A 25,947-nucleotide genomic window follows, 5' to 3' on the forward strand; every position below is an offset into this window, starting at 1 on the left:
GGGCCACCTTGATCTAATGCTACTACAAATATACTTTTATTTGATTGATTTGTCTGTTGCCTTGTAATTGGTTCCATTTTTAATCCCACCCAATGTTCTAATATGAAACTAATATAAAAAAAAATAGATTGGAAAATAAAAAAAAAAGAAAAAAAAAAGATCAAGATAAAGAGAGAAGGCAACTTTTTTTTTTTTTTTAATAATAATATTTTTTTTTTCTTGTGGCATCAACGACTCGCGGAGTCCAAAGTAAGGTCCTATACTTTTTGATTACATTGAACCCCCATTTTGGATAATGGGTAAAAAAAAACCCATCACTCATGTTCAAGGGTCAAACTTAGCAGTATCATACGAATCATCATAGGAGTCATCATCAGGCATATCATTTTTATCATCATTCTCATAAAAATATAAACTATAGATTATCAAAATATCATATCAGCTATCTATCTTTTCTTTTTTTTTTTTTTTTTTTGTTGAATTTACAATGATCATTGATAGATGGAGATTGATTTTTCCCTGGAAAAAGATTCTTCCATAAAGTTAGAACCCCAAGATTATTTAAAATAGCCACAATTTTCTCTCACTTATCATAAAAATTAAAAAAAAAAAGAATAAATGATACAATATTGACACAATCATAAAACATCTCGGCATAGCCAATCTACCATATACAAGAATTTACCTGGAGATCAAATACTGTAAAACCAGTCCAATAGAATCATCCAATTTCTTTTTTTTTTTTAAAAAAAAAAAAAGGTAACGCAAAGGATATGGAGAAGGAAGCAATCTTGATTACTCCAAGATAATAACGAGGGATCGCTGTATGCTATACTCTCAAAAGATAGAAAAAAGAAGAAAAAGAGAGAGAAGGTGAATCATAAGATGGTATTTTTGATTTAAATGTAGATCAGTGGGAATCAAAAAGAAAAAGCTTCCCCCCTCATTTGGAATTCGAAACATTGAGCATCCGCCTCCAACCTTATTGGTAAATCTTCCCTGAGTTTCTAACTGAATGATCCGAAAGATTCACATGATGTTCAAACATAGGAACAAAAACCATCCCCCCGCGATCATCATAGACACAGAGACATCGAGACAAATAGAAGAAAAAAAGATATTATATTTACAACAAAGAACTAAAAAAAAAAAAGACTAAAAATCATAATAAATGCAGTAATAAAGGAAAAGAAATAAAAAGGAAAGGGGACGGTATCACAAAATAAGTATGAATGAATGGAATGGAGATAAAAGGAAGGAAAAAAAAAAGAATGAATAAAGGGTGATCCTATATAAACTAAGAAGATAAAAACGATAGTAATAATAATGCTAATGATAATGAATATAACAATGAAAAAAGAGGGAGTTGGGAAAAGAGATTCTATAACACAAATATAAATACCTAACATCTAATGACTAACAAATAAGTTGACAGTACTACTTGCACCACGACTTTCAAAGGCCATTTGTACATCATCATCAGAATTGATTGTAATAAAGTCTTCATCTTCATCTTGGTACTTTAATCGAAGGATATCGTTGGGTTGTAAGTTGGCCACCAATTTGATCTTCTTTTCCACTTTTTCCATCAGGTCCGTAAATCTAATATCCACAGGACAAACAATCACATAGATTCCATCGTTATAACTTAGCTTGATCTTCAAAGTATCCATAGTAATAGGAGATCCACTGCTAGTTGGTATGGATGTCAAAGGAGGAGATTGCTGTTGTTGTTGTTGTTGTTGATAATACGTACGAGAATTGATAGGTACTTGAGGTAAATCATCCCATTGGTGAGGACCATTTTTGTGAATGTTGGGACTACTTTGGGATCTTACTCTTGTTTGTAATGCTGCTGCTGCTGACGCACTCATTCCTGTTGATGAATAACTAGCTGCGGATTGAGAGAAGCTTCGTCCTTTGGGTGTGTCTTCAGTCATAAACTTGGTAGCAGCATCTGTTAGATAAGCACCATCTTCATGAGTTTGTCGTTGCCATATAGCTGAAGATTTGTTACTATTACCGCTGGTGTTTTGTGGGTGATGTAATGGTGAAGCTGATGATGATGACGATGATGATGATACAACTCGAGGAGTAGTAGGAGACGAGGGTTTTGAAGGTGGTGGTGATGCCGGATAAAGACCATGATCTGTGCTGGATTCACCATTGTTATTTGTTGTCACACTGGAGCTGCTTCGAGGTAAAGGTGATAAATTCATACCAGGAGTTGTAGCATAGATACGAGGACTTGTTTTATTGCCACTACTTGATCCTTCACCATTATTGCCGCCACTAAGGCCCATTTTTGACCTTGCATGATGTAATTGTGCTGATATGGAATTGCTTCTAGATCGTGCTGGATGGTATTCTTCATCTTCTTCATCTTCAAAATCATCCTCTTCATCTTCATCATCAAAGTAGGAAATATGACCTCCTTGAGTGGGTGGCATGGACATGAGATGGGTATTTGGTACGTTTGATTTGTTGAACATGGTCATTTTGCTGAGCGTTGTTTCCCATAATTTCACTTGTTCTTCATTTCGGTAACGTACAGAGAAACTTTCGACTTCACGATCCTTGTATTCCACTGTTAAGGTCCATACACCTATATATATATATATAGAGAGAGAGAGAGAGAGGTATGAATAACAAAGAAACAAAATAAATCAGGATTCTAATAGGCCTCTTTTTTTTTTTTTTTTTTTTTTTTTTTTACCTTGTTGAGACTTGTTGTGAACACCAATGATACGACTGATCAGAATCAAATATTTAGGTTGTAATGTACCAGCACGTTTCTTTTTGATAGAGAGAGTATTGCTTTTGGTTAATCGATTGCGAGAAGAATCACGAGTTTCCTTGCAGAATAGTAACGCTTTTTCAAAGAAGAAAGCATGGAGATCCCTAGAGTTATCATTACTTGTCATTGTGATCTTTTCTTGAAGTAATAGGCTGCCATAACCATCAATACTGATTCCCTATTAAAGCAAGTCAGTACGTAAGAACAATAATAATAATAATAATAATAATAATAATAAATTATTACCTTCCAATCATCTACACGTTTCTTCAAATCTTCTACGGCTTGAATGTTTTCATGTTGACGTTGAGTTTCATTAACTTTTTCGGTAACACGTTTGATAGATTCCAGACCATCATCCATTTCAGCAAAATAAGGCCAGTCTTTGTTTGTGCTTTTGATGAGTTCACTTTGTAACAAGGGATATTTGCAGATACGTTGGACAGGTTTGATAAGCATAGAAGGTAATTGGTAAGTCGGATTTAAGATGTGTTCTAATTTTTGCAGTTTGGGCGTTTCTTGCACTACCAAGTCTTGAGCAGAATAATAATTGGAGCAATAAGGTTCATACACCGAAAAGGCTTCTTCATTTTGAACAAACAGGGCGCCAAATCGTTGTTCTTCAGGTTGCTTTTCTGCAATTTCTTCTAATTGGATCAAAAACTTACGTTGGAAGTCTACCAAAGCATTCAAGTTACCAAATAAATAATGAATGGTATCAGGAGGTAATATCTTTTGAGCATGTAGTTCACGCATATAGTTCTAGTGAAAAAAAAAATAGAAGTATTTGTTTTTAGTGATAATTTTTTTTTAAAAAAAAGAGTGATTTCATTTACTTGTAAAGTTTCCATATCTTGTACATATTTTCGTTCAGTTTCCAATAATTCTAAAACCACCTTATCGCGAGTATCTTTGGGACCATCTGCATCAGCATTTTCATCAAGGGATTTTACTGTAATAATACCGCGCTCATCCAATATATTGAGGATCTTCTGAATAGTATTCACAACCTATCCAAAAAAGTAAGATATCAGTCAATCAGTTTTTTTTTTTTTTTTTTTTTTTTTTTTGTCATATGATCTTTTTTTTTTTTGGATGAAGTGGATTGTTCAACAATGAGAAGAAAAAAAAAAGGGGGGCACATAGTCCCTGGTATAATATATTTCTTTGTGTAATCATCAATATCATCCAAAAAAAAAAAGAATAATAATAATAATAATAATAATCTAGACTTACTTTGACAAATCCATTGGTATCATTTTGATAAAGATCAGTAATAGTAAACATTTCATCTTCAGGAAATAATAGTTCTTTTCGGCAGGCGACAATAAAATGATAGACACTAGCTTTGCATGCGTTGACAGAGTTGAGAGATGGATTTTGGTCAACTTTGAGAGGATGTTCAGGTTTGAGAGCGTTATATAAAGTACATAGAGAACTACCACGACGACAGATATGCCATAATTTTGATAAAGGATCCCCACCACTTTTCAAAGAAGTTGGAGTTGTAGGCGGTTCATTAGTTGTAGGTGAAGAAGCTGTATTATTTTCCATTTCGATAAACTCTCTCATACCAGGTACATTAGGTAATTGATCCAATACAGCACGACAAATATGATAAAGTGAACCACTTGATGTAGGTGTCAAAGGATTATTACATAACGTTTTGGTGGTAGAATATATAGAAGGAGTAGTTGGTAAAGGTGTTTCCATCATTGTCACAGGAGGTACACTAGGTAAAGTACCTAATGAAGGTGTTCTACGTTTCAGAGCCATAGCTGCCATTGTATAATATTGTAGTGGTGGTTAGCAATGGTCGGAAAAGGAAAATAAAATAAAATATATATATATAAAAAAAAAGAAAGAGTGCTTTATATATATATATATTTAGAGTGTAAGGATGAAAAGAAAGAAAGAAGGAAAAAAAAGAAAAAAAAAAAAACGAAGAAAGAAAGAAAGAAAGAAAAAAAAAGGAGACAAAGAGAAAGAAAAAAGAAAAAATAATAATTGTTGAAAGAGTAGGAGTATGAAATGTTAATTTCAATGAGTGACAACCAAAAAAGGGCTTTTCAAATTTTTTTTTTTTTTTTTTTGATTGGGTCTTAATGGGTGGTTTACTTTTTGCTCATCTTTTTTTGTTTAAATTCACCAATAAGCATTCATCTGAATTTAACTTGCTTCTGTTATAACCTTTTTCTTACATTTTTTTATTATTTTTTTATTTAAATCATTCTATTCTTTTTTCTTTTTTTTTTCTTCTATTAAGTAAATATAAAATGGATTCATCGGATCAAATAAAAAGAAAAAAAAAAAAGGTGAAAAGAATAAGGATGAACCAGACCATGTAAACTATATTTTTTTTCAGTTACCCAGTTTACGGAGTTCCAATGGATAACTTTAGTAGTTTCAGTAACTTACCATCTTACTTAAAAAATATATATATATTCTTATTTAGGAACAAATCATCACTTATTGATTTGAAAACAATGAAAAAGAGAAATTAGTTCAATCATACCTTTTAGATCTCTCTTTCCCATTCTTATTGTTTGAAAATCATTTTTAGATATTTGTTTGTATAATTTTGAAGAGGAGCATAATTACATGCAAGACCAGAGAGAGAGTGATCTTCCCTTTTAACGTAGTACCGAAGACTAACCTTATTTGGCTTTGACCTGGTTTTAAGTTCCCTTTTGGCTTTCTCACGAAAGATTTTGCTTGTCTTATCTATTAACCTTTTTTTTTTTTCATCATCATCATCAATTAATCATAAAGGAATCATTTTTATGTAATGAGTCAATAATGATTATAACATTTATTAAAAAGTGACTCATCCATTCATTCATTCTTATTTCTCTAAGTATAATTCCTTGAATTATATTTAATATTAAAAACAAAAGGTCAGATAGGATTACTGTAAAATAAAATAAAATAAAATAAAATAAAAAAAACGTGTGTGTGAAAAATAGAGAAAGGATATTCAAAGTATCACATACGCATTGAAACTCCATCAATATACGCCTGTCAATATCATATCATTCTAATATCCACGTTTTTCATACAAAGATGGAAAGGAACACGTTTTTTTTTTTTTGTTCCATTGATTACCTACGTTTACCCTTGTAAAATAACGTGGCAACAATAACAAAAGAGTTTTTTTTTTTTCTATTATTATTATTATTAGCTTCCATAGTCTTAAAGGGTTTTACCTTGACATTGATTTGAACTCCTTTATATATATGTATCATCATCATCATCATCAATAAGGTTCATTGAACAATGAAATAATATAATAAAACAATAAAAAAAAGGTGGATCTGAGATTTTTTTTTTTTAAAAAAAAAAAACTATGTACCTGAAATCACTGCTCAACCATTATAAGCGGTGATTGGCTTAATAGAAGTATACTAGGCTAATAGTAAGGAATTGACTACACTTTATTCAATAATAAATGACGGAATTCAAAAGCAAGATGTCGCAAAAATAGGAAATAAAAATATAGTAAGGATAGAAAATAGATGACAAAGAAAAAAGAGTTGAACGCATAATCCAAATTGAATACAAGAAGAAAAAAAGGAATGGCAGTAGTTCCATTGAGTGATTTGAATAACAGAAAATAAAATATATATATTTAGTCAACATATCCATTTTTTTTATATTTATTTTAACTTAGCTGTATTAAATACATCCTCCTAAGAGATGATAACATATTTTAATATGTTGCTGTATACAGGCTGATTATTCACTTTGATTTGGAAACACCAAAGGAAGATTTCAAAAAGAAAAAAAAAAAAGAAGAAAATAGCACTCTTTTATATTTTCTCACTTGATCAAGGAAAAAAAAAAGTCCCTGGTAAACGATAAAAAAAAAGAATTATTATGCAAATTTACATTCGTCATCGATCGATCGAATATCTCAGTTAATGAAAATAAACAAAGAAGACCCGAGTAAATGATTCCAAAAAAAAAAACTATGTTTTCTGTATTATGTAAATTGCTGCTGATAGGATGAAAAGAATCAACTCATCTGCTGAAATAATTAACATCACCAGACATGAACATTATATTATTATACTCCTGTCTTAACTGTGAATATGGTGATGATACTATATAAAAAATATAGTTCTTTTTTTTTTCCAACTATTGAAAAGGATCAGCTAACCATCAATCATTAATCATCAATCAATGTGTTTTGACATACTCTGGAGCGATAATCTGAAAAAGTGGTAATGCGACATCCATTTTGGGGAAGACCGATGTTTTATTATTTTATAATATCACGAAACTATTTTCTTGTCACCCGATAAAAAACTTTGTAAAAAAAAGACTTGCATCTTCTGGCAGTGATACGACAGCCCAATTAAAGCTCAACTTTCAAACTTTACTTCACCTTTTTTTTTTTAACTTTTTTTTCTCTTTCCTTTTTTTTTTTTTTTTCTCTCTCTTCCCGCTTCATCTTGGTCATTATATATATATATATATATATCTTTTGTTTTTATCACCATACATTATATATCTTTTATTTATTTTTCTTAATACCTTTTATTATTGATGACCATTCCTGAAACGACTGCCATGGTAAGATACTTTTTTGTTACTATCAAGTCAGAAACTGAACACAGGTTACCTTTTTTTAATACTAACGAGACGTGACAATTCCTTTTTATAACTTTAGGATACTTCTTTTAGTAAACAAGAACAACAGCCAGAGCAGGTCCAAGGAAAACAACAAGGTAAGATAGAACAAAAAGGAAATAAAGATGAATATCATCATGATGAATATATATATATATATATATATATATATATATAAAAGAGAGAGAGAGAGAGAGGAAGGAAGAGAGGACACCATCCTACCTTAACTGATTATCATTTATTTCTTTCATAGATGTTGAAAACACAGGCAAATCATACCAAAGGACATTAACACTTATCAAACCAGACGCCGTACAAGCTAATCATCAACAAGATATTATCGATAAAATCACTCAAGTTGGATTCACTATCATTCAACAAAAACAAATCCAGTTTACATTGGATCAAGCCCGTTTATTTTATCGTGAACATGAAGGCAAATCATTTTATCCTCAGTTGACAGAATGGATGAGCAGGTAAGATCAAATATCAAAGAGTGAGGGGTAAATATGGAGAAACTACTAAGGGAGTATTTACAACTGATGATGAAGGAGGGGAGGTTGATATGCGGACACTTCTTGTTTTCTCCTTAATTAATTGACTTTTTCTTCTTTTTTATTATTATCATTATGTTTGTAGTGCTCCCATTTATGCTTTGATTTTAGAAAAAGAAAATGCTATTCAAGATTGGAGAACTTTGATGGGTCCAACCAATTCTATTAAAGCTCGAGAAATCGATCCCACTAGGTAAGCAAGAGTCAAATAAAAAAAAAAATCCTATTTTCTTGTCAAATGAACTCATATCCTTTCTTTTAGTATTCGTGCGTTGTTTGGAACTGATGGATCTCAGAATGCTACTCATGGAAGTGATTGTCTTACAAGTGCTGAACGTGAAATCGATATTGTATTTGGTCCAACATCTACTGTCAATACCAGTGTAACAACTTCTTTGGATGTCACTGAATCTCATATTCAACAACATAATATCGAACTACAAAATCAACCGACATTGCAACAATCCAATGAAGACGCTACCGTTACCAATCAAAATAAACCTTCTATTGACAAGAACCAGGCTACTATAAAGGTGGATGACAGCACGCGTGATTATGATTCTATCAACACAAACGATGTCGACCCCTTTGTGCCGACAACTGACCTCAAATCATCTGACAAAAACGACGCACCGACTTGTCCCAACTCTGATTTTGTGCCACCTGCTGACTCTACCGAAGCATCATCTACTGAATCCGAAGAACAATCTTTCTCTTCTCATATCAACAAGAACAAGGAAGCAAAAACGCCGCAACTAGCAACTTCTATTGGTCATGAAACACAACAAGACTTGACTCATGAGTCGAAAACATTGGATGACACGTTGATCACAGCTAATTTAGAACAACAAACAAATAATACGGATAACCACAAGGAAAATGACACTGATATCGTCACCACTCAACTCTCTGACCACACTATTACAAAGAATGAATCATGTCAACAACTACTCGAGGATGAAAAAGCAAACTCTTCCAACAGCAATGTAGACATTACAAACATTGATGCTCTGGACAACAAAACCGAAAAAGAAGTACTTGTCAATACTTTAACAACGGCAGTGGTGGATAGTTTAGCTTCCTCGGAAAAAGATATCCAGATTGGTGAATCGCCATTAGTTGAAGATGCTACCGCCTTTATCAAAAAAGAAAATGACGACGATAGCAACAATAACAACAACAACAACAACAATAACGTCAACGATGTGGAACAAGAAATTAAATCTCTCCTTATTCAAGACAATACAGTAACACCAGTCAAGGATACGAATGATCTAGATGGCAACGACAACGTTACGAATACCATTGACAAGCAAGTCGTTACTGTTGATGTTACTATTACTGAATCCATCAAAACCGATGATGATATCAAACAAAGCAATAACACGAACGACATGGAACATGATACACTACGAGAAAACACAAATGATCCTTATGGTGATGATGCTTCAGTTCCTTCTGATAATGCTCCTTTGGTGGAAGTTTCTGAAACTGTCACGCAAGCCACGGAAGAATCTACTGCAAGTACTACTGAACAATACACGACTCATACCCCTTTGACTATGGAAGAGATAACCAATGTGTCTACTGAAAAAGAGCTCTTGACAGTTGATGATATGACTTTGGATGAATATAACGAACATGGACAACATGTTATTCCTTCTCCTACTCTTGCCCTTGATGATGCTGCTCATGATACTACTGAAGAAACTGCAATTGAACGTCAAGATATTTCCGTGAATGATGATGATTATCCTACTCTCCCTACGAAAGATACGATACAAATGTCTGCAACACGTGTCAATGTGATCGAGGAATCCAACAAGAAACCGACTGAAACTTCTGATACGCAATTTGATCCTGATGTTACTCATGATACTGCTGCCGAAGAACAAACTAGTGAACAATCCCTTACTCAAGTTTATGATGATCGTGATGCTATTACAAGACTCTCTGAAAAAGAATCTGAAGTATCTGAGGTATCTGCTGAAGAGTCTTCTAGGGAATCTATTGCCTCTGTGGGTATCTCCAAGGAAATCAACCAAGAAACTTCCGAAGAATCTAATGTTAATGTGGATGTAGTCAAGGAAGACAACAAAGAACAATTTGAAGAAATTATTTCTGTGGATGCGATCAAGGGAAATATCAAACAATCATCTGAACAACCTGTCGAACTATCTGTTAAAAAATCTATCGAAGAATCTGCTGAAAAATCTATTGAACAACCTGTCGAACTATCTGTTAAAAAATCTGTCGAAGAATCTGCTGAACAATCTATTGAACAACCTGTCGAACTATCTGTTAAAAAATCTGTAGAAGAATCTGCTGAACAATCTATTGAACAACCTGTCGAACTATCTGTTAAAAAATCTGTCGAAGAATCTGCTGAGCAATCTAGTGAACAATCTGTCGAAAAATCTGTTGAACAACTTGTTGAACAACCTGTCAAGGAATCTGTAGAGCAACCTGCCGAAGAATCTGTAGAGCAACCTGTGAAAGAATCTGTTGAACAACCTGCCGAAGAATCTGTTGAACAACCTGTCAAGGAATCTATTGAACAACCTATCGAAGAATCTGCTGAACAACCTGTGGAAAAATCTGTAGAGCAACCTGTCAAAGAATCTATTGAACAACCTGCCGAAGAATCTGTTGAACAACCTATCAAGGAATCTATTGAACAACCTGTCAAGGAATCTATTGAACAACCTGTCGAACTATCTGTTAAAAAATCTGTTGAACTACCTGTCGAAGAATCTGCTAAACAGCCTGTCAAGGAATCTATCGAACAACCTGTCAAGGAATCTGTAGAGCAACCTGTCAAGGAATCTGTAGAGCAACCTGTCAAGGAATCTGTAGAGCAACCTGTCAAGGAATCTGTAGAGCAACCTGTCGAAAAATCTGTTGAACAACCTGTCGAAAAATCTGCTGAAAAATCTGTCAAGGAATCTATTGAACAACTTGCTGACAAATCTATTGAACAACCTCTCAAGGAATCTATCGAACAACCTGTCAAGGAATCTATTGAACAATCTGTCAAGGAATCTATTGAACAACCTATCGAAGAATCTGCTGAACAACCTATCGAAGAATCTGCTGAACAACCTATCGAAGAATCTGCTGAACAACCTATCGAAGAAACTGCTGAACAACCTGTCGAAGAATCTGCTGAACAACCTGTGGAAAAATCTGTTGAACAAGTTGTTGAAGAATCCGCTAGACAATCTATCAAAGAGGACGGGGAGCTAAATATTTCCAAGGAAAAAGTGGAGAGATCTATTGCTCTGAAGAATCCAGACCAAGCACCATCCATCCAAGGAAACAAGGAAGGAATAGTAAGAAGAAATGACCAAGACTTGCCAATGGAAAGAGGAATCACTGAAAGAACTGTATTGCCTTCGACAAAAGACGAACATCACGACGACGTATCTTGCGGGGATGACTCAACAACAAAGTCTATCAGCCAACAATCAAATCAACATGAAGAAATATCGACGCCCAATCATGATGACAAGCAAGCAGCAAAGTCAGAAAAGCCAATAACATCAAAACCGACTTCTCCCACCCGATCACCTCTTAGAAAATCACCTACAGGCACTGCCAAAGCTCCTGAAAAATCAACATCACCTCCAATTGCTACAGCAACAAAGAAGGTACCGGCTACTACTACAGGTCAAGTCAAATCAAGCACTGCTACCACCATGACTCGTTTGCGACGATCAGGCGTAACATCAACCACAGGAACGGATGCAACAACTGAAAAAACCATGAAAAAAGCAGCACCAAAATCATCGACATCACCAAGTCGTACACCACTTCCACGTGTAGCCACTTTAGCGAAGAAATCACTGACCAAATCGGAAGAGATTGCAACAACCGAAACGAAGCCTGCCACCGCTACCAAGAAACGCGTTTCTACTATATCTCGTCTTACTGCACCAACAGCAGCTAGTGCCAACAAACGTACTTCGGAAACTTCCTCAGCAACAATAAGCACTCATGCAACATCAAGAATCAGAGCGACATCGGCAACAGCTTCAGGACTTGCATCATCTACACGGCGTACCACTACTACTACAGCTACAACCACAACCGCAACGACAACAAAAAAAGTATCAGCTACAACAGTAGAGAAACCAGCTACTCGTCGTACTAGCCCATCAAGCACAGCAGACAAAGCTACCACTGTCAATCCAAGACGCATTTCACCTCCTTCATCAACAGCTGTACCTACTAGACCCGTTCGATCAACAGCCTCTCGTGGGACCTCCAATACTACCAAGTCTCCTTCCGCCACTTCTGCCACTTCTACTGTCAAACGTACTCCAATTCGACGTACTTCTCCTCCAACTAGCACTCCACTTTCTTCAGCTGCAAAGGTAATACAAGGGTGGGAGGAAAGAGAGGATGAGTGAGAAAGGCGGCTAACGTATGATTTTATTTATTGGTTAGCCGATCACAAAGCCTAGCAAGGTAGGATCTACTGCTGTTAGTGAAGACAAGAATCAAGCGAAACGCAAAGTCATCAGTGCAACTGGAACTACGAAGAGGACCTCCGCTACCATTAAGAAGGGATCCAAAGAAACAATCAGCAAACCCGACACTAAAAACGATGATGATGATGATCAAGACAGTCAGGTAGATAAAAGCAGTATTGAAGAAAATCATGGAGACAACAACAAACTTGATCAAGAAATAGAACACACTGAAGAACAGCAAGATCACCAAAAAGTAGATAAATATGAAGAAAAAGTGGATGATGTGGACAATGTACAATCAAACGGCATTACTAATCAAGGCAATCAACAAGAAATAGATATTTCAGCAACGAAAGAAGAAGAAGAACAATTGGATGCCGAAATCATGAATGTAGTCAACAATGACAATAATAACGATTCCAACAATACATTAAAACCTGTGGAAACGCAATCTCGACCCAAAACTCCTGAAATGGCCCAACTACTCAATAAGTTTGAAACCTTACAATCCTCTGTGATTCCCAGTAGATCATCCAGCAAGCCTTCCTCTACTACTCCTAACAATGTCAAGGACTTGATCAACCGATTCAATTGATAGAAAACATTGTTAAGGAATCCATTTATTTTAATACATTAGCATAGTTATTTGGTTATTTTATTTTTTCTATTTATCTTTTTTTTTTTTTTTTTTACTTGTTTTAGATTGTTTACAATGTATGTAGATGATCATCCTTATATCACATTAATGATTTGAATAATTATAATAAAAAAAAAAACTTTCCTCCGACTCTCTTTCTGAAAAGCACTATTGGCCATTATTTTCTTTCTGCTAAGTCTTTTGATGATAAATAATATGATGATGGGAAGATGGTGATGCAAAGATGATAACGGGATAATATGATGGTCGGGATGATCAATAGGGCATTTGTAGTAAAACTGCAGATCCATCAACATATCAAACGCCGGAACTGAGAGTCATAACAGATCGAAATGATTTTCCATCTATGGTATGAAATAGTCTATGAAACGAACCAATTTGCCTTTCATTGCCATACGACAAAAAAAAAAAAAAAAAAAAAAAAAAAAAAAAAAAAAAAAAAAAAAAAAAAAAAAAAAAAAAACTATAGACAAAACACGGAAGATATTACTGCTGTTGTTAGAAATAAGAAACTAAAGATGGTGTTGATTTTTTTTTATTTGTCAAAAACAATTTGTATAATGTATAAATAATATGCGTGAAGTGGAAATAAACAAAAGTAGAAATAGATATGTATAGGGAGTAATATAAAGAAGATAATGGAAGAGTTTGAAGTAAAAAATAGGTTTTTGTGGTATCTAGAGAATGTGACAACATATCTAATCCTAATTAACAATGATAAATAAAAGATAGTGTAAAGAGTAAAATAGTGATCCTTTCAAGACTCCAGTTGTGATTTTATTGGTGAAGAGGATGCAGGTAATGATGTTGAGGATGGAGATACCCTTGAGTTGACAATGACTTGTTTAGATTTGATTTTCTTTTGAGCTTCTAACCGGGCAGCCTTATCGTTATGATCAAATGCAGGACATGGGAATATTGTAGGCAAGGCGACGGTTACAACTGCACCAATGGCGACCACGACAAAGAGATTGGACGTTAATCGTTGTCGTTGTAAATGGTTTAACGTTCGGATCCGCATAATTGATAATGTAAAAAAAAAAAAAAAAAAAAAAAAAATTGTTGACAGATGTAATACAAAAGAGTGGGGAGGATAGGTAATAATATAAATATATAATGAAACTGACGCACCCCTAGTTTCAACAAACTCTGTTCTCGTTCTTTTTTTTTTTTATAGGATAGAGAATAAAGGAAAGAAAAGAAGAAAAAAAAAATAAAAAGGTCAAAGTCACTGTTTTGTTGCCCGCCCTTGGAGGGTCAGTCAAGAGTCAACTTTTTCCATATACAAAGGTAAAATCATTCGGAGCTTCATTCTTTTTTGATCTTGACAGACAACCCCTGTCATATCAAATACACATAAATATACACAATATAAAATAGATGGACAAATTATAAACTTTTATTATTATTGTTTCATTTTCAACATAAACTATACTAATACAAAAGGATTCATATCAAGAGCCTAGAAAAAAAAAAAAGAAAAAGAATTTAGTTTCTAGTTATTTTAATGATAAATTTTAATCTGGATGATTTTCTATCATGAATCAGATAGGGGCGAAAAAGACTAAGGATCAGTCAGTGGGTAGTAAGTCCACTGTCAAATGAACTATACTTTGCGAAATCATCATATACAATCAAGAAATCATCCTTTAGATATAACTATTATTTTTACCTTTTAGAAGAGTTTTAGAAAGAAAAGAAAGAAAGAGAAAAAGGAAAAGCAAGGTTTGGTGAAGGTACATTGCTTATTTATAATGATTTTGTGACAGCTCGCTGTCTAGTTGAACATCCGCGTGTAGAAAATTTTCTACCAGGGCGCGTCATAACATTTCTCATTGGCTAATGTGTTAGGCAAGGATTCCATTTGTGGTAATTCATTCTTTTTTTTTTTTTTGATGATGTTCCTATTTCATCCTCCATACGTGAGATCAGGAAACAATTTTTCTTTTCTTAGGAAAGGATGGTTCATATAGATGATTTCAAAAGAGTAAAATAGGAAAAAAACTAAGGTAGAGAGTTACAGAGGATCGTATGCAATACAGTATGATTCTGGCTTTGAAATCGAAGAAACAAGGACAAAAAAAAAAAAAAAGAATCACTGCCAATTTTTTCTTTCTTTTCTACTCTGATTGATATCACACACACACACACGTATATATATATATATATATATATATATAATGGCAGCTTATGAATGTAGTTTACAGGGAATTATACAAGGTGAAAAACAAAAGAAGGCAGTCATTGATCGTATATTGGGCATAGCTGGAAACAATAGTATGTTCGACTTGTATGAACACGAAATCGTATTTACACCGACAGGTATAAAGGAAAACAATTGTACTTATTTTATATGAAATTCACCAAACCCTTCTCTTTTATTATTATAGTACAAACGCCAATTGGACCAGCGAGAAACGATGATGTGATACTTCGACTTGTATCAAGAATTGAAAATGAACAGCAGATATCACTAAAACACAGACAATGGTAGATTGGAAAAAAAAAAAAAGAAACAGAAAAGGATATGAGACATTGTGTTCTTATTACTAGTTCAATATTTGTTTTATATCTTGTTGTTTATAGGTACTTATCTATGCAAGGCAATCCAGAACCACAAAGAGGACGATCCGTTATTGTACGACCAAATACCCGTGTTCAACTTGGAGGCGATGTCTTTCGTTATATGAAATCACTTGGTTATAGGTAATAAACGATATCAAACAAGTAAAAATGTGCAATATTGTTGATTTTTTTTTCTTTATTATAATAAAGTTATTCCTTTGAAGTGGTACGGCGCGGTCAATTGTTTGCTTATGAAAAATTACTCAAGATCACCATCAGTCAGTTATACAAAGTCAAGACAAAGGTGGATATCTCAACTGCTTATTTATTTCAACCTGAAGATATGTGGTTGGTGGAAGTGACATCGATCCCAATAACTCAAGAACATGTTAGTCAAATGGCCACCCAGTTACAGAAATTCAAGGTGTTGATGAATGGGTAAGTTCATATGAACAAATTGATAATGAATGGTAAAAAAACATTTACTATATCATATCATTTCTTTTTTTTTTTTTGTTTCCTTAATAGGATTATAGATTTGGAATATGTAGATAATCGTGCATTGCAAAACAAAATTAGTTATTCTTAGTGATCATATGGATTATGTTTGTACATCCTTCTTTAATAAAAACCATATTCATACCGTTACTATTAATGGTCTTGTTCCTATCTCCCTATTTTTTTTTTCTTTTGATCTATAATCACCATTATTATATATATAGCATTAGATCACCCAATATACATCATCATCATCCCTTCAGATATTATCCCATTATCACATATCATCTATCATTCTTATATTTAATTTTACTTTATCATTATTGATCATACATATGTATTGTATGAATATGATAAAAAGAGAGATGTACTTTGTCATTAAAGTACAGTATCATAAAGGGAAATGATATTATAGTTAATATTCATCTTATTACTATAGTTATATTATAAAATCATCATTTTATATTATTCATATTATTATTATCATCATTTACTAGTAATTCAATCTAAATCATAGCTTATTATTGTTGTTATTATTTATTCATCTATTCAACTTTATTACAATCATAAGTGTTTCCATAAATGGTATACATTCAAAGTCCGGTCTCAATGTGGGGTATGTTGGATCAAAGAAAAAAAAAAAAGGTCTGGAGGTTCCAATCTCAAAAAAAAAAAATCTGGGAGATTGAAAAAAAAAAAAAATGTTGGAGACAATGGAAAAAAGTTGGACCAAAGCTCTGACAAAATAAAAAAATTGGCGCGCTCTTCACTTTTTATTTTTTTACTTTTGCATTTTTTTACTTTTTTTTTTTCTAACCACTGGCACTTTGGACATTGTAAGTTACCATTATACATTACTTTACTAATCTATATTATATACTTAAAAGTCACTCTTTATATATATATTATACTTACTCTATACTTATTCTTTCCTTTTTTTTTTTCTCTTCTTAGTCTTTCATATTATGAACTAATCTTTTTTTGGTTGGTTGGTTGGTTCTTTTTTTTTTTTTTTTTTTTTTTTTTTTTTTTTTTTTTTTTACTCTTTCTGTGAACATATAGTAGATAGGATATATGAAGGAATATACAATAGGATTAAATGGATATTGGATAAAAGAATAAGCAAGTTAGGGAAAAAGTATCCAACTCTTTATCATTGGTTTATTTAATAGTTTAGTCTTTTAGTTATAGTGCTTTACTTTATATTATCTTTTAAATAAAATCATATTTTTATTATTGTTTGTTTATTATATTGTCATTTCACATATTATTTATCTATTTGTTCTCGATCATCATCATTATCAAAAGGAGTAATAAGAAAGAATGGGTATGATTATCATTTTATTTTCACTAAAAAATAATAATAATAATAATAAAAAACTATTGTAGAAACATGATTCATATACACATCAGTATCTACTATTTCATTTCATACATTGCGTTCATCATTTTAAGCATATATATTCTCTTATTATCAATCATCATCATGCCAATAGCAACCTGTACCTGTATACTGTTGATTGTTCGTCTTCTATCTTACGAAAATAACGATGTCATTGATCAATTGCTTGGATTCAGCTGTCATTTAATTTATTCAAGGAACCAGGTACAGAAATGCATTGATGACTATCCTAGAAAAATAATAATTATGATTTTATTAAAGAAAAAGAATGTATATATATATATAATTGATATACTAAGTACCATTCTAAACTACAATTAAAAAGAATCACTAACGATTCATAGACCAGAATAAATAAAAAAAAAAGATAAATAAGATACTTCTAATCGATTGTATAATCCAATCCAGTTGGATCCTATAATATATCCTGTTCATCCATGTTTTCCACACCTTATGACAATAGCACGTATTTATTTCGTTTCATTCTGTGATCCTATTGTATATCTATCCATTCCGCTGATTCAGATGTATAGCCACTTCGCGTAATTATCCTATTGATCCTATATTTAGATTATCAAGTCTTCGTGTATCTAGACTTCTTTCTTTCTTTCAGACATATATTCAGTAATGACGATTGTCAAGGATACCAATTATGAAGTATGAGAAGAAGAAAGAACGGTAATTCTAGATGGATGGGTGTTATAGTAAAAAGATCAAGGTCAGAAGAACGTATATAATAAAAAAAAAAGGGAAGGAGGTTAGAAAGAAAAAAGAAGAAAAGCATTTGTTTTTGAAGCTTATCTTTAATAAGAGTAAATATTTGTAAAAACCACATAGATAAAATGAGTAGGATATAGTAACGAAGTTGGAATGTATAAAAAAAAAGGAAAGAAAGAAAGAAAGAAAGAAAGAAAGAAAAAAGAAAAAGAATTATTTTATATGTCTACCTGATCGGAGCCAGTTTAAAAAATCCTGCAAGTCAAATCTACGAATCATAAGGAATCACATAGGCTTAAGTTTCTTTTTTTTTGAATTGATTTTTTTTTTATTGGTTATAGTAAAATCATGATGATGATGATGATGATATATTAGAATAAACATTTTCAAGTGAATGATTTTATCACTTATTTCTTATTCGTTGTATTCATTGAACTTTGAATAATCATGATAGTAAAGAAAGATTACCAAAGAATAAGGAATATCAAGCATATAGATTATATAATCAATTTGAACAACTTTGTATTAATCTGATGGAACATCAATCATATTCATATAGAATAATAAATCAGTTTAAATATCATAAATTGATTACCTTATAATAACAAAATAATAAAGTAATGAATATAAATTATGAAAAGCGGTAGTTGAACATCCAAAAAAGGAAAGGCTCAATTCATGAGGTTATATAAAATAGACCTCACATTATTTTTATTTTCTCACACTTTCTTCTTCTTTTTCTTTTTTATCACTACTTTTATAAACTTCTTCTTTTTTCTATTTTGTATAAAAAGTAAGTAAAGATATAATAAAAGGAACTTTATATACTTGTTAACTAAACTCTCTCTCTTTCCCTCTTTTTTTATCTTGCTATAGAAATACCATCTCTTGACTCTTCTTTAGAAACTGAATCCTCAATATATATTCAACAGATCATGAAACTATAACAATGGGACTATAACTATCAAAGGTACTACTATAAATCCAAAAAAAAAAAAAAAGAAATAGTAAAATAGTAAGTGATTTAGGTATGGCTGCGATTCTCATTCTTTCCTTTTTTTTCTTCTCAGTAGTATTCCAGTATCATGCCAATGGAAAGGCTATTGAATATATCTATCAATTATGGTTATCAAGCACAAACAAAACAAAATCAAGGGTATTACCTTTGAAGGTAAGGCTTAAAATACGATAATGAAGGATTTGTCAATCATTAATATCATCTTTTCTTTTTTTTTTTCTTTCTTTTTTTGTGGATGGGTAGTGTCACAAATACAAGTTGAACTGCTTATATGTTACTCTATTCTCTATAAAGGCATCCTTTTTATTCAAGATCGTTTAAATTCTCATCAGTTAGTTATCCTCGTGGAAATTGATATCGCTATCATTACTATCGTTGTCATCCTTCAAATATTATTGGTATAAGTTCCAACTACAGTGGAATATATATATTATACACATCAACCATTAAACATTTATTTATTAAATAGATAGGTTGTCATGATACATCGTCCATCAGTCTTATTATGTTACTATTATTCAATTGTTATGATCATTTTCAAGTATGATCAATTAGTGCATTCAAAGTAAGATATAAAAAAAAAATGAAAAAGAATATTTAAAATATGATTCTCATTCTCTTTTTCTTCTTCTTCTTTCTTTTTTTTATTATTTTGATGCATCATCATCCTATATATACGGATCACAGAACCAAACGAAAATTAGATATATAAAAAGGATGAATAACTAATGTAACTACAGTATATTATTAATAACAACTGGAAAAGGGAAATCAATTTGTGTGTAAATAGATGATATTTTTTTCTATAGTTTCTTTTATTGATAGTTTTAGTCTTATTATCTTATATTCTTCTTCTTGTTTAATAAAGTTTATCTTCATATCATCATCATCCTATTTATTATTATTATTTATTCATCTAATTCTACTTTCTTTTAATGCAAATCATAAGTGTTTTCCATAAATGGTATACATTGAAAGTCCGGTCTCAATGTGGGGGTGTGTTGGATCAAAAAAAAAAGAGTCTGGAGGTTCCAATCTCAAAAAAAAAAAAAAGTTGGTCGAGATCAAAAAAAATCTGGAGATTGAAAAAAAAGTTGGACCAAGCTCTGACAAAAGAAAAATTGGCGCGCTCTTCACTTTTTTTTTTTTTCCTTTTGCTTTTTTTTATTTTTTATTTTTTTACTTTTTTTTTTTTAACCACTGGCACTTTGGACATTGTTAAGTTACCATTATACATTATTTTATTAATCTATATTATATATTTAAAAGTCATTCTTTACATATTATATTTACTCTATACTTTACTATATACTTACTCTATACTTATTCTTTCCTTTTTTTTTCTTTTTTTTTTCTTCTTCTTAGCCTTTCATATTATGAACTAACCTATTTTTTTTTTTTTTTTTTTTGTGAACATATAGTAGATAGATATATGAAGAAATATACAATAGGATTAACTGAATATATAACAATGTTTTCTATTGGATAAAAGAATAGCAAGTTAGGTAAAAGTATCTCTTCGATAACTCTCTTGTCTTGGTTTGGGCTGCTTCTCTTTCTTTCTTTTTCCAACAGTAGTTGGTTTCTTTTAATTAGCGTTTTACATTATATTTATTATTATTCTACTTTACATTACTATCTAATAAATTCATATTTTCTATCATACAACCATAATATTATAGTATCCATTTTAACTCTATATTAGATACATACTGAGATGGACTTGAAAAAATGATATGAAAGAAAAGATACAATGAAGAGGAAAAGAACATCAAAATGTTTATTTCATCAAGTGTCAAAATAATAAAGGAGAATAATATGCATGTGTTGATATGGGTGTGTGTGTATATATATATATAATAATAATAACAATAATAATAATAATAAGAAACTAATTGCTAGGAGCAGCTTGAGGTTGTTCCATGTCAGTCAGATTACCACGGAGATCTTGTTCCAATTCCAAAGATTCAAACAAACTCTTGAAGTTTCCAGCACCAAAACCATTATGATTTCTTCGTTGGATGATTTCAACAAAGACGGTAGGACGATCTTCCAAAGGACGAGTGAAGATTTGTAATAGGTAACCATTTTCATCGTAATCAACCATGATTTTCAATTTTTGAAGAATATCCAAATCTTCTACCACAGGACGTTTGGCGGTTTGATTATGGACAGCCAATGCTTTTCGTAGATTGTCATAGTATTTGTCAGGAATGGTTAAAAAGTCGCAACCACGAGCACGTAAGTTGGTGATAGATGTGATGATATCGGAAGTGTTGATAGCAATATGTTGAACGCCAGCGCCACCTAATTATCATTAATAATAATAATAAAAAAAGATAAGAATACAATTTTTTTTTCTTGTATTGATGATTTTACCATAAAAGTCAACGAATTCTTGAATTTGAGATTTTTTCTTGCCCAAAGCAGGTTCATTGATAGGTACCTTGATTCTTTCAGCAGGATCAGCCATGACCACAGATCTCAAAGCAGAATATTCAGTATGTACTTGTTTATCATCCACAGACCAAAATCGATGGAAATCGAATGCATTTTCATAGAAAGAAGCAGCTGATTCCATCATATCATCAGGTTGGTTACCAACAACATGATCAATGAAAGCCAAAGGAACTGAAGGCCTAAAAAAAAAAAAAAAAAAAAAAAAAGGTGGTCAGTCATGATAAATTATCCCCTCCTATTCATTGACTTACAAAATCTTTTCCAAAGGATCTTCATAACGAAGAGAAGTCAATGAATCCTTGAAACCAGGTAAAAATACACCATTATAATTCTTGCGTTCAATCAAAGTATGTTCCACATCACCATAGGTCTTGAGAGTGGCCATAATGACAGTACCATCCTCATCAGTGAAAGCTTCAGGAGCACGGACAGAAATGGCACCACGAGCAACAGCCTTTTCATAAACAGCCTTACAATCATCCACAGTAAAGGCAACATCCTTGACACCATCACCACGACGAGCGATTTCTTGAGCCATTTCTTGTTGCAAATGAGGTTGGATAGGTGATTCAAAGACAAAGATAGCATCACCAGCCTTGACAGCATGAGCAGCAGTGTCACGACTTCCAGTTTCTAATCCTCGATAAGCAAAGTGCTTGAAACCCAATCGAGTACAATAAAAAGAAGCAGCTTGCTTTGCATTAGTCACAGTAAATCGAAGGTGATCAAAACCAGCGAAGGGATTATTTTCTTTAGTATAAGTAGTAGCCTATAATAAAATGTAATCGTTAGATTTAAAAAAATAAAAAAATAAAAACTATGTTTCTATATATTACCATAATCACTTGTTTATATTGATATTTGAATGTAAATTAAAAAAAAAAAGAGTAGGGGGTGAAGAGAAAATTCAAATTTTATATAAAAAGAAGGAAAAAACAAGAAAAAAAAATAAAAAACGGGAAAGAGAAGTTAAAGAACGCATTTATAGAAAATCGTGGGAAGAAAATGTTTCCCACGATAAGAATCAACTCCTGCCTATCATTTTTTTTCATTTACCGCTAATAGAATAAATGATACATGATGAATGATTATTAGAATAGGAAAAAATGTCTATTTTATATATAATTATTATTTTAATATAATAATAATAATAATAAAAAAAAAGAAAACAATTGTAAATTAATATTAATCATAAAATCATAATAAAAGAAAAACTGTTGTCAATTGTTAACGGAATATTGAAAAGAAAGTTTGGCTTGAAACCGGTTAACGGAATAAAATCCCATAATTTTACAAGTTTTTCCGATAATTAGGGCTTCCCCACATTTTTGTTCATTCCGTGTTCTTTTATTTTTTTTTATTTCTTTTAATTTTTTTTTTTTTTCAATTGTAGTACAAATGACTTTAAAAGAAAAAAAAACATTGTATATATGAGACTCATTCATAATGTTGTTCTTTTTTTTTTTTTTTTTTTTTTTTTTTTTTTTTTTGATCACTTTGATTTCCAAAGGAAGAACAATGATACTTTTTCCGAAAGATTTTCTTTTTATTATGCTTCATTATTTGACACTAGAATTCTCAAAAAGATGATAAAACTTTTCATTCAAAAAAAAGGAAAATTGATCATACTTCTCGGAACATCTTTTTCATTTTTACACCTTTCCAATCCATTTCTATTCATATGACCCACAGTAAAATATTAAACATTATCAATCAAATTCTTTATTCTTTGTATCAAACTAATAACTATCCTATTCATAAACGAAGAGCTTGTAAAACAATCCTTTCACTATAAATCAATTGGATGTAATCTACATATATATATATATCATCATCATCATTAACCTACATAAAAAAAGGAAAAAGATGAACGAGCGGAAAAATTAGTTAAGCATTCATTTTTTTTTTGTTTTGTTTTCTGTGATACCATATCAAATAATGCAGCCATCTAAGAGAGTCACATATAAAATAGCAATTCGTACCACAGAATAAAGAAGTATCCTTTTTTGTCAAAAGTCCCTATACTTCAATCAATCTAGCAAATAACTATATGACTGATGAAAAGTAAATCCGAGAGAGAAAAGTATTTCTATTTCCGTTCCGGGAAACAAAAAGATTAGTTTTTCAAAATGAATACTTATACTGTCGTCATATCTACAAATGTATATCTATTTAAAACGATATTAATCCATAAAAACTTGACAATGATATCTCTGCTATCCAAAATATCCATTCCTTTTTATCCAAGTCTTGTACTTACTTGTTATACGTGGTAAAATAAAAGTTTGAGTTATTTTGGTAAGGAATTGTTTTGAATTGTCTTGATTTATAGATGATCGTTTGCCAACTTGAAAAAAAGGTAAAAAGTCAAAAAAATTAAAAGAGTTAAAAAAAACAATCTCTTGAGAACTTGTATAATAAAACACTGTTTTTAATTGTCAACTGTAGAAGTTGGTCTTTTCTTTTTTTTTTTTTTGGTTTATTATTACCATTATGCAGTATATTTCTTCAGAGCGCAAGTTTATTTCCAAAATCATGTTTCTCGTCGAGTCAGAAACATCTACTAGTTTAATATTACAAAAGTGTTGAGTAGAAAGAAACGAAAAGCAAAAGAACAAAAGCTTTTTTTTTTTTTTTTTTTTTTTTTTTTTGAGATTTGTTCTTTTCAGTAGGTCAATTTGAAATTCAGACTTTTTTGAACGCGACTGTGCCCTTTTTACTTCTTTTTTTTTTTTTTTTTTTTTTTTCTCTTTTTCCTGTTATTAATATCTCACCATGCAACCACGATTCCAACCTACGCATAACATGACTCAGCGTCCTTTGCAGAACGAAATATTGACATTGAACAAACTATTGGGAAGCGTAAGCAATGCACAAGAAAAAGAAAAGGATAAACAACTGATTGTATTGCTGAATATAATAGGATATTTTGGAACACTCTTCAAGGATATTAGATTATTTTGCTACTACACAGGCGAGGTAAGAACTGGATACGTGAACAGTATATATATATATATATATATTGACCTATTCTTTAATACAAATACTATAGTAGGTTAGGCTTGACTGATACAGAACCACCACCTCAATTGATTGAAAAATTATTGGAGAAATGTGATGACTTTGACACCGTGTGTGATCAGATTTACTATATTCTGGTAAATGGACATTTCTGAAGTTTTTCATTAGCTATTATCACTAACAATAACTCTATATACTTTAGGAACAATCCAAAAGGGTGCTTCAGCTACAGTATCAACAAAACAATGTGACTCTAGCGAAAAAGAAATTGGAAGCAGAACTTCAGCAACAACAGCAACAACAGCAACAACAACAGCAACAACAACAGCAGCAACAACAGCAGCAGCAGCAACAGCAAGAGAACAAATCAAACCAAAACAATTCGTTAGACGATGATTTGTCTTTAGGTTTTAACAATAATAGTGAAATGATGGAAGTGGATGATACCCCATTGGATGTAGAAATGAACGAGACTCCAGACAATCTATCTGCTAACAATAACAACAACAATAATAATGACAACAACAACAACAATAACAACAGTGGCAATAGTAGCAGTGATAATAGCTTTGCTAACAGTCATGAACCTCAACAAGTGGATGATGATGAATGGGAAGAACTATTGCAATTACAAAAAGATCGATTGGATAGACTCAAAAAGATCATGGTGTTGGGAATGGATGTTGATACTGTGAATGCCGAAGGTGGAAAAGTATCAAAGGATGATCTGTTATTTTAGACTGGTATAGATATCTTTTTTTTTTTTAAACCTCACAATAAAAATCACTTTTTATTTCAAGCTTTATAGAATAGTGATAGCCAAATTGAAACGATGTTTTTTTTTTTTGATTCAATGAAAGTATGGTATGGTGACTATAAGGAAGACATATTATGACTAAAGGATGATGTATGATGGATAGTGAACGAATAATAGACGAACTGTATGATGATGAAAGTTGGCAAGCAGATGATAATAAACTGCTAATGATTGATGAGTCCTAGAATGGTTCCTATTGTTGTCTATAATAATGATATAATGTAAATTTCGTAGTGTGTTATTGATGATGATTTATGATGTTGGTAACAATAATAATGAGAAGAATGATAAGAGTAACAAAATCATAACACAATTTTATTGAAGAAATTATAT

General features: G+C 31.7%; 7 protein-coding genes across 7 annotated transcripts; 4 read left to right on the top strand and 3 right to left on the bottom strand.

Moving 5' to 3' along the window:
* Positions 1-1,141: 1,141 nt before the first annotated feature.
* BX664DRAFT_325678 (uncharacterized protein) lies at positions 1,142-4,736 on the bottom strand. The gene is made up of 5 exons (XM_051544076.1): positions 4,034-4,736; positions 3,634-3,807; positions 3,044-3,559; positions 2,717-2,975; positions 1,142-2,605 (listed from the first exon to the last, which is right to left on the bottom strand). The coding sequence occupies exons 1-5, from the start codon at positions 4,580-4,582 to the stop codon at positions 1,410-1,412; spliced, it is 2,694 nt and encodes an 897-aa protein (XP_051403392.1). The 5' UTR covers positions 4,583-4,736; the 3' UTR covers positions 1,142-1,409.
* Positions 4,737-7,244: 2,508 nt separating this feature from the next.
* Positions 7,245-8,019, top strand: BX664DRAFT_73910 (nucleoside diphosphate kinase). Its single transcript, XM_051549723.1, has 3 exons — positions 7,245-7,372; positions 7,470-7,527; positions 7,683-8,019. The coding sequence occupies exons 1-3, from the start codon at positions 7,346-7,348 to the stop codon at positions 7,907-7,909; spliced, it is 312 nt and encodes a 103-aa protein (XP_051403393.1). The 5' UTR covers positions 7,245-7,345; the 3' UTR covers positions 7,910-8,019.
* A 2,831-nt stretch (positions 8,020-10,850) lies between these two features.
* On the top strand, positions 10,851-13,145 carry BX664DRAFT_325682 (uncharacterized protein). The gene is made up of 2 exons (XM_051544077.1): positions 10,851-12,359; positions 12,433-13,145. Exons 1-2 carry the CDS (start codon positions 11,343-11,345, stop codon positions 13,051-13,053), a joined length of 1,638 nt encoding a protein of 545 aa, XP_051403394.1. The 5' UTR covers positions 10,851-11,342; the 3' UTR covers positions 13,054-13,145.
* A 2,123-nt stretch (positions 13,146-15,268) lies between these two features.
* On the top strand, positions 15,269-16,329 carry BX664DRAFT_325685 (Med18 protein-domain-containing protein). The gene is made up of 5 exons (XM_051544078.1): positions 15,269-15,438; positions 15,507-15,606; positions 15,703-15,822; positions 15,892-16,119; positions 16,210-16,329. Exons 1-5 carry the CDS (start codon positions 15,297-15,299, stop codon positions 16,268-16,270), a joined length of 651 nt encoding a protein of 216 aa, XP_051403395.1. The 5' UTR covers positions 15,269-15,296; the 3' UTR covers positions 16,271-16,329.
* A 1,659-nt stretch (positions 16,330-17,988) lies between these two features.
* Positions 17,989-18,466, bottom strand: BX664DRAFT_325688 (uncharacterized protein). Its single transcript, XM_051544079.1, has one exon. It carries the CDS (start codon positions 18,414-18,416, stop codon positions 18,219-18,221), a length of 198 nt encoding a protein of 65 aa, XP_051403396.1. The 5' UTR covers positions 18,417-18,466; the 3' UTR covers positions 17,989-18,218.
* Positions 18,467-21,110: 2,644 nt separating this feature from the next.
* BX664DRAFT_325692 (4-hydroxyphenylpyruvate dioxygenase) lies at positions 21,111-22,725 on the bottom strand. The gene is made up of 4 exons (XM_051544080.1): positions 22,613-22,725; positions 22,028-22,545; positions 21,696-21,955; positions 21,111-21,623 (listed from the first exon to the last, which is right to left on the bottom strand). Exons 1-4 carry the CDS (start codon positions 22,613-22,615, stop codon positions 21,208-21,210), a joined length of 1,197 nt encoding a protein of 398 aa, XP_051403397.1. The 5' UTR covers positions 22,616-22,725; the 3' UTR covers positions 21,111-21,207.
* Positions 22,726-24,514: 1,789 nt separating this feature from the next.
* On the top strand, positions 24,515-25,686 carry BX664DRAFT_325693 (uncharacterized protein). The gene is made up of 4 exons (XM_051544081.1): positions 24,515-24,638; positions 24,700-24,755; positions 24,829-24,934; positions 25,000-25,686. The coding sequence occupies exons 1-4, from the start codon at positions 24,552-24,554 to the stop codon at positions 25,534-25,536; spliced, it is 786 nt and encodes a 261-aa protein (XP_051403398.1). The 5' UTR covers positions 24,515-24,551; the 3' UTR covers positions 25,537-25,686.
* The last annotated feature ends 261 nt before the right edge of the window (positions 25,687-25,947 follow it).

The sequence above is a fragment of the Halteromyces radiatus genome, assembly GCF_025201355.1.
Source record: "Halteromyces radiatus strain CBS 162.75 chromosome Unknown BX664scaffold_2, whole genome shotgun sequence".
Lineage (NCBI taxonomy): Eukaryota > Fungi > Mucoromycota > Mucoromycetes > Mucorales > Cunninghamellaceae > Halteromyces > Halteromyces radiatus.